Source organism: Grampus griseus (genome assembly GCF_964374135.1).
Source record: "Grampus griseus genome assembly, chromosome: 3".
Classification (NCBI taxonomy): domain Eukaryota; kingdom Metazoa; phylum Chordata; class Mammalia; order Artiodactyla; family Delphinidae; genus Grampus; species Grampus griseus.
The window spans coordinates 72,050,053-72,063,309 of record NC_139019.1 but is presented as its reverse complement, the minus strand read 5'-3'; the positions used below and the strand labels follow the sequence as shown (position 1 = coordinate 72,063,309).

General features: G+C 36.5%; 1 protein-coding gene across 1 annotated transcript in view; it reads right to left on the bottom strand.

Annotated features, from left to right (window-relative positions):
- ADGRV1 (adhesion G protein-coupled receptor V1) overlaps positions 1-13,257 on the bottom strand; it is a gene marked incomplete at its 5' end in the record, with an annotated part of 563,397 nt that overhangs the window by 431,723 nt on the left and 118,417 nt on the right. Inside the window, 6 exons of the mRNA XM_082650308.1 lie at positions 1,806-2,617; positions 3,443-3,624; positions 4,888-5,132; positions 5,839-6,054; positions 7,504-7,719; positions 11,225-11,834. Coding sequence (XP_082506434.1) covers positions 1,806-2,617; positions 3,443-3,624; positions 4,888-5,132; positions 5,839-6,054; positions 7,504-7,719; positions 11,225-11,834 — 2,281 coding nt within the window. The remainder of the gene's footprint in view (positions 1-1,805; positions 2,618-3,442; positions 3,625-4,887; positions 5,133-5,838; positions 6,055-7,503; positions 7,720-11,224; positions 11,835-13,257) is intronic.

The window sequence follows — 13,257 nt, the reverse complement described above, 5'->3', positions numbered from 1 at the left end:
CTTAGGGAATAGTGGTCAAAATGGGAAACAGAAAAGGATGGTAAATTCTGAGCAAGAGAACCCACATAAATGGGATAAGTCTTCGGGGAGCCAGATGAGATGACAACATCAAATACTAGTCTCCAGGATTCGGGCAATAAGGGAAGGAGGCAGAAAAGGAATTCAAAGGGACACATAACAGCAACAAGGGCCAAGCAATCTACTTTGCAATTTGGTCTAGGACCCCACTAGTAGATAGGGCATCACTGAAAACCCCCAAACCCAACACTGCTTCTGCTGTTCACCTACAGTGTTCCCCATCTAATTCTTTGCCACTTTCTGGAAAGATGTTGAAAGGGTGAGAAAAGGCAGGAGAAAGGAGAAAATGGATGTGAATTCATGTTCTCTCTCGCGCGACCCTGGTATATTTTATCAATTCAGTGTCAAGACTGCCTCAAGAGAGTGTATGTTATCTGAGAATCTAGGTTAACTATAAAATATAGTCCATTTCGTGTGATTCTAAAGTTACAATTCAAGGTAATACTAATTTGTATAATGCCACTACTTTATATGATAGCTTCTTTATTGTTACCAAAGCCATTAAAAAAACCTAACTTTAAATTTTCATCTCCACTCCCTCCTCAAAGTTCAATATTTCCTTTGAAATAGGGAGAAATGTTACCAGTTACTAACCTGTGCACACACACAAACCCATACATCAAGCATATCATTATTCCATCGTTCCCAAAATCATTTACTAGGAAACAATCATTTTTGAGAAGTTTTATACTATTTTAAAAACTTACTCTAAAATATAATGTTTATTAGATGTTTCAAAAAGTATATAATCTATATGTATCATGATCCCTGACTACTGTTTCCAAAAAAGTATATGCATTAAAATTAAATGATAAAAGATGCAATGAATGAATGCTCTAAGATATGGAATTGTGAGTAACATTTACTTCCTTCATTTTGTTGTATAACCTGAAGTTTTCATGAATAAATATTACTTTTCAATCAGAAAAACACTATGTTAAAAAACTATATGGAATTTATAATTGCCTAAATCAGGATTTAAATAATGATCTCAGTAAAGATATCGTTCTTCTACCCAAGAAAACTATTTTAAATATATAAACTTTTGAAATTTTCAAATATAAATGATTCAACCAACCCTGGAAAAGAATCAGTGAATCTGACCCTAATTCTAATTATCGTCCAAGTTCTCTGCAATTTCATTGTTCATGAAAATTTTAAATAGTGGTCCCATCCAAGTCTAAGAACAGTATTATAAGTTGATCTACCACTAGTCTTAATTTAATATGAATCAAGTCACCAAAGTTTATGCTATTTATACTTACAAATTATTTTCTTTGGAGGTTTATCCTGGTTTGTCTAGTGCATATGACAAAGCTTCCCAGTTAGTACCCATTTTCCTAGCTACCAATACTCCTTACCCACATTTGGTTGTAGCTACCCGGCTCATTCTTGTAACTTCCCTTACAAAATTAAAAGTTGCTTTAGAGCTGCCTCTACACTTCCTTGAAGGCTCTGCTACCACACATAAAAGGGATAAAATTCTCACATTCCCTGAAAATCTTTTTAATAAACTAGAAAAGATACACATGTAGGGCCCTATGCCATGGGCCTACATATGTCATGTCAACCATTAACAAGCCAACTACTACTATTTCAAAACCATCATTCACTTGTACACATTAGCAAGAATGTATACAGTAAGAATTCATATGAATCTTGTCATAAAAACTGACTATAACGACTTTACCAGGGGGAACTGAAATCCATTTAGAACCATAACTCACCTTCAGCAAAAGTCAGAATGTCTCCAGCACCTATAAAATCTAAACCTTCAATAGCTGTTCCACCAACAACACGCCATTGGACTGTCACCTGACCTAAGCTGCCCCCTGTCCTGTGGATCATCATCTCCACTGTGGTTTGGGGCCGCTCCTGAACTTCAATATATAAGCCATCTTCTGAGGTATTGGGACTAATACCGTAGATCACAAACACTCCAAAGGCATCACCATTTAATGCTATGACAACTGTAGAAGTATTTGGCTGTCCTATGGTTGGTTGGTTTTTAAGACTGGCTGTGATGTTCATAAGATGAACTTCAAGGAGAGAAATTAGGAAACTCTCATCCATCTCTGGGAAATCGTCGGGAAGAATAGAAACTGTGAGATTTGCAAATTCATCACCTTCCAGCATTACGGCCCATTGCCTTGTCACAGGCTCGTAGTCACTACCAGCCACAGCCTGACTGCTAAAAAGAGACGCTACCCTGGTCATGTTTTTCTTGTAGGTCCAGAAGTCTGAGTTGTTCATGGTTGGGCTGATCCACGATGTCATCCAAAAACATTGGGGGCCTTCAGAAGCACCGAGAAAGGAAAACGCTGAGCATGCGTGTTCTTTGAGGCACAAAGTGGCACAGGTGTACTGGGGTTCCCCCATTGCAGAGACATTCACCCAAGTTCTCCAAAGTGGGTCAGGCACCCCTTGAATTGGCGATTCATAGTAGGACAGTAAGTCTTGACCCTCCTCAACTGCAAGAGCCACTACATCAATATCGGAAGTACTGTAGAACAACAACAGCCGACCAAAGCGCCCTCCGCTAAAATGTGGAGTGACAATTAAAAGACAGGTTAAGCACTCAAAGCCATCTGTGGATTACATAATAGAGAAGAGAATGCTGATGGTGGTTTTCACTTTTTTTTTTTTAAGTGGATAAAGTACTAGCGCAAACACAACCATGTTTCTTAATAACATTTGTCTTTCGCATTATGTTTTCTCATGTAAGGAAATCTGGCTCATTTTCAATCAAATACTACTTATTTTTAACCAAGCTATGAAAATATCTTGCACCATATGCAAATCATATCCATTTCAGAATTTTCAAAGACTTAGAAAATGAATCTTCATTACTAGCTTTCACTGAAACAAAGTAACAATGATACCAACATTGAGTACATTTTAAGGAAATGTAACTACTTGCCACAAGGTCACAAGCAAGACCAGCTATTTTTTATTTCTGAAGGAGCTCAGTGAACTGGATGCTGTCTCACAAGAGAAATCCAGACAAAATGGAACCTGAAAGTCAACCACTTCATATGGCATCTGAATATTCTTTAATTTAGAAGCCAGTTGTATTCAAGTTCTAATTCAAACACATCACCAATTAAAGCAATAAGTGTCTGGGGCTACAAAGCCCAATGATGTATAATCCATTTCACTAATAAAAGGTATGATAGATACAATGAGCTCTTTATATTAATAGGCATAATTCAATTAACAAATTATAACAACCTATAAAATAATTTACATTCTACAAAAACTACCAAACTTTATTTGACTGTGTAAGAGATCCTTTCCCACCACCCCACAAGTTCCATCACCGCCCCCCTCCCCCGCCGGATACAAGCAGCCACATCTCATATACCTTCTCCTGACAGTTATGTTAGCACAGGAACTTCTCTCCAGAGGCTCTTGAACACGATAAACCGACTGAACAAAGGCTACTGTACCATAAGGGTTATCATTGGCAGGAATAGTAATATTTGCCACTCGATCTAACCCAATAGTACCACCACCAGAGGCATCAGTTAGTTGCACTTGGATAACCTAAAAATACAGTGAAAACTTCCTTAACAGAATCCCGGTTCTGAAATTAGAATAAAAATGATGCAGGAAAAAAAAATCAAAACTATCCATACAAGTACAAGAACAAAATGGAGTAAAATATAAATGGACTCAAAGAAATTCCTCCATTACATTTACAATCCCAACACGTAACAGAACAATCCATCACCAACTTTTAACGATAGAGCATGATGGCACAGAAGAAATACAGGCTGTTTAAGTTCCTTAATATTCTGTTATACAATCTTGTGAATCAATTTTAAGAGGCCTGTTTATGTTTACCACTTCAATAATATACTTTTAACCCCTATACCTTTTTTTACTTAGGGAGGATACTGCATATGTGTTTTATGAATAGTTCATTTATTATGCTTTATTTTCCACATTCTCATAAATGAAAATTCTCTGATAAAACGTAAAACTAAAAACATATCATAAATTTAGAGAAATTTATGATAAGTTTTTAGGTTTTCATACCTAAATTCAGAGAAAAGGAAAGAGAAATGTTGTATATGTATTAACTAATATCTAATATTTAAGTAGTGAGTAATGACACAATTAGCACCCAAAAAGAAATTTTATGGATTTCCCTTCTACAAAAATTTGACACTATTAAAGAATAAATGCTATTAAATGTAATTTTATGAGCTCCAGCTTTTAATACTTGAATTTAATAAAATAAAATTATCTTCAGCCAATATATATTAGTGATGAATCAATTTCCCCACTGAGACTCTATCTTTATTTGCCACCTTGCCTCTTCATGATGAAAAATAAACATCAGGCAGATAAATCTAGCATGGTATTTGTCACATAGTAAATCCTAAAGAATAAACGAATGAGTGGAAAATCAAAATCTACACTTAATTAAGACTGACTGGCTCACACTCAAGTCAAAAGGAAGTCTGAATACAAACAAATTAAGAGTTTATATGAAACAATACAGCAAAACTTATGACAGACTATACATGTTTAATCATTTAACCAAAACGTAGAAAAATATTACATAACGGTACCAAAAAAATCTTATACTAGTAAACTAGTATGTGTATGAGACCTATTTCTAGAACATTCTTGTTTTTTGTTATCTCTAAGGATCACTTTCACACTAACATATTTTGAACATTCTTGCAGAAATAATTTATCAGACACCTCTATAAATGTCACAATAACAGCCATCTGTTCTAGTCACTATAAGACAAGATATGTTTTACAGTGTCATTCTAGAGTAGCCATTCCTCTCACCTCTTCAATCTCCGGAACGTCGTCAGCCAGGACCTCTAACAACAAGGTTTGAATGGTTTCCCCAGGGGCAAAGGTCACATTACCTGAGACAACTCGCAGGTCGCCAGTAGCAAGCTGTCCATTAATGGTGGCAACCCACTGAACAGTAACATTGCCGAGTGTCCCAGAATTTCGAATTATTGGCAGGTTTACCTTCACTGAGTTAAACTCAGGTTCCTCTACAATAAGTTTAGTAATCTGAAAACCTAAAGGGCAAAGCAGAGATAATTTCAAATACAAAATGAAACTAAGTCAATGTAGAACAAACCAATTGCCGTCCTACAGTTGATTCTTTTTTTCCCCTAAGCAATCTAAGAAGCTAAACCCTACAAAATCAGAGAAACATGCTGTGATACAAATTGGTCAGGCCTGCCAAATTTTCCAAATTATTTTCATTACGATAGAAGCAGAAAGCATAACTCAGATGTCCACAGAGGTCAGGAATATACCAGTCATAAGTGAAGTAGGTCTAGTGAGTTCGGGGGCCAACTGCATGGGACAAACCTGGCAGTTGCGATTTTTCTCCTAAGACTGATACTATGAAGGAAAGGGGCTTGAGGTCACCATATTTTTCTACTATAAAGATAGGCCAGAAATTCAGATTTTTGTACAAATTTCTGTGAATTAAATTAGTTTTTTAAAGAATCGTCTAAACTTCACAAAACACATCTAGGAACCAGATCTGACCTAAAAGCCTAAAAGTGTATGATTTCCAGATTTATTCTGAGAGGTTGATTTCTAACCACTGCGAGGTTTACTAACCACTGCTAGTGAACACACATAGGTGTCCTATATATCAGCAATAGCAGGTTAAAACGGAAGAAGATCAAATCAATTCTGAGTCTCTAAAAATAAAGAAAGGTATGAATCTATACAGACAAGTAAAAGAGAGACACAAACTAGTCTCATTACCAAATAATCCATAGGGGTCATCAGAGGCCTCAATAATAATGATCGCCTCTGTTAATGCCCCTAGTTTGGCTCCTCCTGTTGTTTCATTCAGCAGTTGCACAAGAAAAGATTCTTCCAGCTCAGGGTAGATGTCATTAATGATATATATTGGCACGGCTTTACTTGTTTCCCCTTCTAGCAAGACTACATCCGATGAAGCTATGCTATAATCTTCACCTATAAAGACAAAAAAGAAAAATGCTAAGACTTATTCCAGTATATGATAATAAACATCCCATACTCTAGGGAAATACTATGACATATCACATTCCATGGACATACTTTGAAAGACTTTTTCGAGGATAGTGACTACATTTATTCTAAACAAGATTCACCTCTCTTGCAAGAAAAAAATGGGTTTGATACAACAAAATAACAAAAAAGACATCTGGGTTGTTCAAGTTCATTTTTAGAACAATGTATACATAATGTGTTCTATTTGCCATATACACATATAGATGATACAGATATAGACACAGACATATAGATAGGGACATGGATATGCACATGAACATAGAGAGTCATTCATTACCGCAAGATGGCCCCTTATGTACAACAGTAAAAAAAAATGTGTATGGTACCTTAAAACAAAGAACAAAACTAGAATTCTGATCTCACTGGGGAGATAAATTACAGTGCTGCACAGAGACGGGCATGTCAGCGTCATCAATCTTATGGTTGGAAGCTATGAAATTTTCTACAAAGTTGGATTAAAAGCTGCTACTGCATACCACTCGGGGTGGCTTTGTCTCCGGTCAAAAAGTGAATGAGGAAAAGAGAGAGGCTTCCTATGGAATTTGGGTGCTAATTTTCTAGAACAGTGATCAACCCTCACCATCTGTCAATGTGTAAAGCCCTCTACAGACAGGCACTCCTCTGAGCTACCCTCCTCACCCCACCCCTTACACACATGTCATTTAAGGACTAGGTGAGCCTGGTTCATTGTCTTTTCAAGCAAGTATCACATCCAGATGATCTATTTCAAAAAATCAATCATGTTATCCCATCCATTCACACTCATGTCCTTTGAGTGCACACTAGAGAGGTTCTGATTGAATAGCTCTTAGGCAAATCTCCCTCTAGATGCTGTAACTGCACTACCAAAGAAGGCTGTCTCCTAATATTTGCACTTGACAATGAAATCCTTTTGCTAATACATAAAATAGTTAATGCTAATCATTGCCTCTACCATGTTCTTCATAAATAAATAAATAAGCAAGATGAGTTGAGAGACAAGACTGTTGCCAAGCACTGCAATCATATGGCTGCACATTTTATCCTGTATTCTTCAGCACTATTTACACATGAATCCCTTCCAAAAACCTTAAAAGTACACACGGAGAAAGCCTAACAATGCTTTCCTGGGTTTACTTTTCATTGGTTTGTGCATATTTCGGTCATCAAAGCTTTTAAATTCATATACAATTTGCCAACAGTTTTCACAAATTCTACAAAATCAATGTGATAAATATATAATAAAAACTCTAGGTCTGTGCCTTAAAAACATTCAAGGGTATTATTGCTTTCTAGTTGATTTTTTTTAACTACATCTTTAAGGGGCTTTGTTAATCAAGGATACAATTTCCCTCCAAAACACTTCACTGCTCCTTAGATGTCTTTTCTCACCGGCTATTGCAGTTATTGGCACAGCTTTAAACTTCACAGAAACATCTGCAAATGCTCCTCCTGTTCTAGTCACATTGATAATGGGTCCAACATGATCTTCTGCAACTCGAACGATTGGGGCTGAGAGCTGAAGAATTCCAAACGCATCATCATTGGCAATGATAATTAGATGAGCAATAGTTTCTACCTTAGGCCCAAGGCGTGGAGAGTTTGGAACTGAAAGACAGAAGAAAAGCTAATATATCAAAATTCTAAGAACTGGCCAAAAAGTCATCAAGAAGCCTCAGCCAATATACAGAATGGATAAACAACAAGATCTTACTGTATAACACAGCGAACTGTATTCAATATCCTGTGACAAACCATAATGGAAAAGAAGATGAAAAAGAATGTATATATATGTATAACCGTGTCACTTTGTTGTACAGTTAACACAACATTGTAAATCACCTATACTTCAATAAAAAATTAAATTAAAAAAAAGCCTCGCAAGATCCATCAGCCAAATGGGATAATCATTTTGTGTTTTCTACTATTTTTAGCAAAAACATATTTATCGTTTACTATGTACCAGCACTAATCTAGATGTTGGGGATACAAAAATAAACTAAACGGAAAGTCCCTACTCTCCTATAACTTCTAGGGAGATTTTTATTATAGCAAAGGAATAGTTACCCTACAAGAATTATTTTAATAACTATTGGAAACTTGTAAAAAGGCAAAAAAAATGAATAGAGTATATTTAATCATCACTTTGCAAAATATAACAGAAAATGATGAAACCTACAGAATTATGCTCTTTTAATTAGTTACCAGCATGCCACAAATTTTTTTAAAGGCACTACAGTTACAAAATTGAGTAGGTAAGTAATCTAGTTACTTGCCCTCAAAGAGGAGCTGAAAATCATCACACTCTATTTCAATTACTGCCTCTCTCCCTGCTTCACTGTCCTTCCTCACAAACCTGTTCCCCTTGCCCCATCTCAGTTAATAGTCATGCAACTACCTCATCCAGAAAGCGGAGTCATGCTATCCCAACACTGCTATAATAGAGTGTGCTCACTCAGGCTTTCAAGGCTATACTTTAAGGCTATGCTTTTAAGCCTACTTTTAAGACTCTCTTCTTACTTGCCACTGATTTTAGAGAGAGCAAAACTTATTTTGAAGGCATGTAGGACCCTCCACAAACTCCCTGACTTACTTTCTAGATTCAATTCCAACTGGCACCCTTGTCTAAACAAGTAATGACACAATTTAATTTCAATGATACAGGCCCAGACTGCACTAAATTATATAGTTAAAAACACAAAACTATAAATCAATATAACAATTAAATTTAACTACATTGGAAAAAAATGGCAGTAACACAGAGTTGTAGAAGCAGATGACATTTTCTGAGTATGCCCTATTCAAAAGGCATTGTTCTAAGCACTTTTCTTGCATCTAGGAATTTAATTCCCATACCATCTCTATGTGGTGGGTAGCACTGTCCACATTTTACAGATGAGGAATCAAGGGCACAAGGATGTTGAGGAAGTAAGCTAAGGCATTAGACTAGTACCTGCTGGACACAATTAAGAGGCGTCATGTAAGGGTTTGTCTAATCTCTTGCTCCCTATATGCAATTCCTCATCAAACCTTCAATTACCCATGACTGTTCATCCTGCCCTGTGCCTGTTCATCACCAGTCTTCTCACACGGCTCTCCTGAAGGTTGATGATTATACTCAGAGCAGAGTACAGAGACCCTATCAGGTCCTACACTGATTTTGCTATTAAAATTGAAACAATATCACATAGATTTGCACTTAATTGTTCTTTTTTTTCATTTTTAATGACACTTACTGTTTTCTTTCTAATGCACTTAATTGTTCTTTCATTATTTCACATCATAGCTTATGCCTATTCTGAATCGCCCCAAGTATGCTGCATGGTTCCAGGAACATATCAAGCATAAATACATGTTGACTGTTTCTCCCATTCCACAGCACATTAATATTTTGCAGATACCATTTTATTAATAATAATCGTTCACATTTATTGAATGCTTACCACGTGCCAGACACTGTATTCATTTTCACATATATTATGATATTTAAGCCCTATAATAATTCTGTATTCTAGATTAGGAAACTGGGGCTTTAAAAGTTTATGGGCAACAATTTATTACTATACACTTGAACCTAAGTTATCTGCACCAGCAACCATCGCTCCTAGTCACTGCTATACGTGATCCTCCCTCCCGGTTTTATTTCCAGCTCACTCAATAAACTGTGAGTTCCTTGAAAACAGGGCTATATTTTATAATTCTTACTTAATAAGACTAATTATTGGGTTTTATTTCAATGTATTTGCTATTATAACTGATGCTAAATCTTGCTAAGAAAAAAAGGGATGGGTTATTGTGTGAGAATTTTAACCTTGACTGTAACCTGAAAATTTAATGCTAGCAGTTGTCCTAGAAAGTAAATTTCCTTCTATAACCCTGGACTACAATTACACTGTGGACAAGAATGGGGCTCACTATACAGTATATCAGTAAGGTGAAGAAGTTTACTTGTAAGAAACCTTAATCTATATGGCAGAACACAGTCAACATGCAGATCTTAAATTGTACTCTTTGGACTATTTAATTCCAATTTCCTTAAGAAAGTTTTATTATATTGTTAGATATATAATATTTATTTACTGTATTACATTTACATATATTTACAAATATTATCCTAAAACTGATATTAAATTAATATCACCATTCTTCCTTTCCTTGTTGTCTTGTTCCAGGAAATCTAGATTCTTCTCTTTATTTCAAACCCCCTTTCTAAAGTTATACATCTTCGCAGAGAGATGTGACTAATGAACAAGCTATAGTGCAATAACTACCTTTAGCTCCCCAAGCTCAGGCCCTGCTCTCAACTAGTAGCCCCCCTCTCTCTACAAAGCTACTGAGCCACAACCCCAGGGGTAGAGGCTGCTATGTTCCAACAGAAGCCGCTGCACCAGATCCTCTGCCCAACACGGGTCACTCTGCATTCCTCATTCTTATCCCCAACCACTGCCTTCTTCTCAGCTCTCATGGTGACCCACAAAATTTCCAGGATTTCCAACCCCAGGGGTAGAGGCTGCTATGTTCCAACAGAAGCCGCTGCACCAGATCCTCTGCCCAACACGGGTCACTCTGCATTCCTCATTCTTATCCCCAACCACTGCCTTCTTCTCAGCTCTCACGGTGACCCACAAAATTTCCAGGATTTCTTACTACTACATAGCCCTGTCCCCCAACTTCCCTCATGCAGTTGCCAAATCCTCACTCATGCTCCTCACTAATACAAAGAGACTCTGTTGGTTAAGGAATCTTCCAGAGTGGATCAAGGCAAAAGAGACTCAGGATCTTGCTACCAGGACTGTCCTTGGAATCCCCAGATTGATTCCAGAATGTTTTGGAAGCTACAATATCAAGTACAATAGTACTAGAGATCAGTTACACTGGATTACACAGACACTTCTAAAAATTTAGTCTGGGAATATAACAGGCTTTTAAAACATGATTTCATGTTTTCAAGTGTCCCACTTCCATTTGCCTTATCGACAAACTTTTGTAAGAAGATGCTTTCAAAGTTAGAACTTATTATTTTTATAGAATTTTCTACTATACCAAATTCTTAATTTATTGTTTCAGGATTCTTACCTCTAATAATAATAACAACACATTAATGGTTACTTACTTGGGCGATTCTGTACTTTCTCTATTAAAGTAGAGTTGAGCAGTTCAATAAACAAAGACTCCGACCTTTCTGGTTCATCATCATCCAAAATTGAAATAGTTATTGTTGCCTCGCTCTGATTGGCTCTGAAAAGAGCGAATCCAGAAGCTGGAATATAGTCTTTTCCTTGAGTTGCTCTGGCTAAATTAGGTGGAAAATAAGGCAGTTTTTCCATATCATCCAGTGTTGCGTATGTGACTTTGACTCTTCCCAGGAGGCCTTTTAACCTTATTATTGACAAAGTGATGTTCTGGGTAGCTTCCTCCACTTCAATAGGTCTATTTTTCTCAGAAAAGATGAAGACCCCATAAGGATCATCACTAGCCAAAACTATTAATGTGGCATTAGTATGAACTCCCAAAGAGCCACTGGAGACACTGAGGATACACACAGAGAATGCCTTATCCAATTCTGGATCTTCATCAGGCAATATTTCCACTGTGATGTTGGCGCTCTTCTGTCCAATCTCAAATGTGACGTTGCCAGAGGTGAAGGCCAGATCGCCATCAGGATCAGAGTCTATGCTCCAAAGCAAAGTCACTCGAGACAGAGTCCCATGATGTCTCATAATCTTTAAAATATTTAATATTAAAATGTATTAAAAGAGGAATTAAAACCATTGACTTAGAGGTCTGTAAATACAGAATGATAACGGGATATTAATTTTTTATTTTATTTTATATATAAGCTGTTCTCAAGAACATAAAATTCTTGAAAGCAATGTACTACCCATATTTGAAGACCCTCAGGGAGTCCCACTTAAAAAGTGATTGTGGCATGAAATGACAGACTGAACATTTTTAGCTTCTAACTAAACTATAGCTCTATCACTTCTGCAACTATAACATACATTAGTAATAAAGCAAATGTAATTAACAGTGTATTATATTTACGTATATTCATGAAAATGTTTAGATTTCCTTCAAAGAAGGTATATACTTTACTGTAAGGAATAGATGACTGATAATTTTTCTGAAAAGTTAGCCATAAAACTCATTTTTAAAATCAAATTATATTTAATTGTATGTTCAATATAATATAAAAAACAAAAATTCGGGCTTCCCTGGTGGTGCAGTGGTTGAGAGGCCGCCTGCCGATGCAGGGGATACGGGTTCGTGCCCCGGTCCGGGAAGATCCCACATGCCGTGGAGCAGCTAGGCCCGTGAGCCATGGCCTCTGAGCCTGCGCGTCCGGAGCCTGTGCTCCGCAACGGGAGAGGCCACAACAGTGAGAAGCCCGCGTACCGCAAAAAGACAAAACAAAACAAAACAAAACAAAAAATTCACCAAAAAAGTACATAACCCAAGGTTATATAAAACACATTTAAGAAGCAAGAAATATTTTGTCAACAGTATATTAAAAAGAATAAAAACCCTAAAAAAATCACTTCAAGTTAAGTCCCAACTAAAAGTAATTTTTATTTATACTTAAAATATGAATGCTGGTTCAAAATAAAGTTAGAGACAGGAATTTATAAAACTTGATGCTTTCCCGTAATCCTTTTTTTTTTCTTTCTTTAGTATTGGGTTGGCCAAAGAGTTCGTTTTTTTTCCGTAAGATGGCTCTAGTAGTGCTTAGCTGTCTTTAACTTCATTAGAAACAATTTTGTTAGATTGTATTGTAACGGCTATCATATCACCATGCATTAAAAAAAAAAAAAAACAACAAAATTGGTGAATTTTTGTGTAGCCATTTTAATATTGAAGATGGAAGAAAAAAGCAACATTTTTGGCATATAGCTGTATTATCTCAAGATAGGTAAAAACGCAACTGAAATGCAAAAAAAGATTTGTGCAGTGCATGGAGAAGGTGCTGTGACTGATTGAACATGTCAAAAGTGGTTTGTGAAGTTTCATGTTGGAGATTTCTCACTTGGACGATGCTCCACGGTTGGGTAGACCAGTTAAAATTGACAGCGATCAAATAAAGACATTACTTGAGAACAATCAACGTTATACCACACAGGAGATAGCCGACATACTCAAAATGTCCAA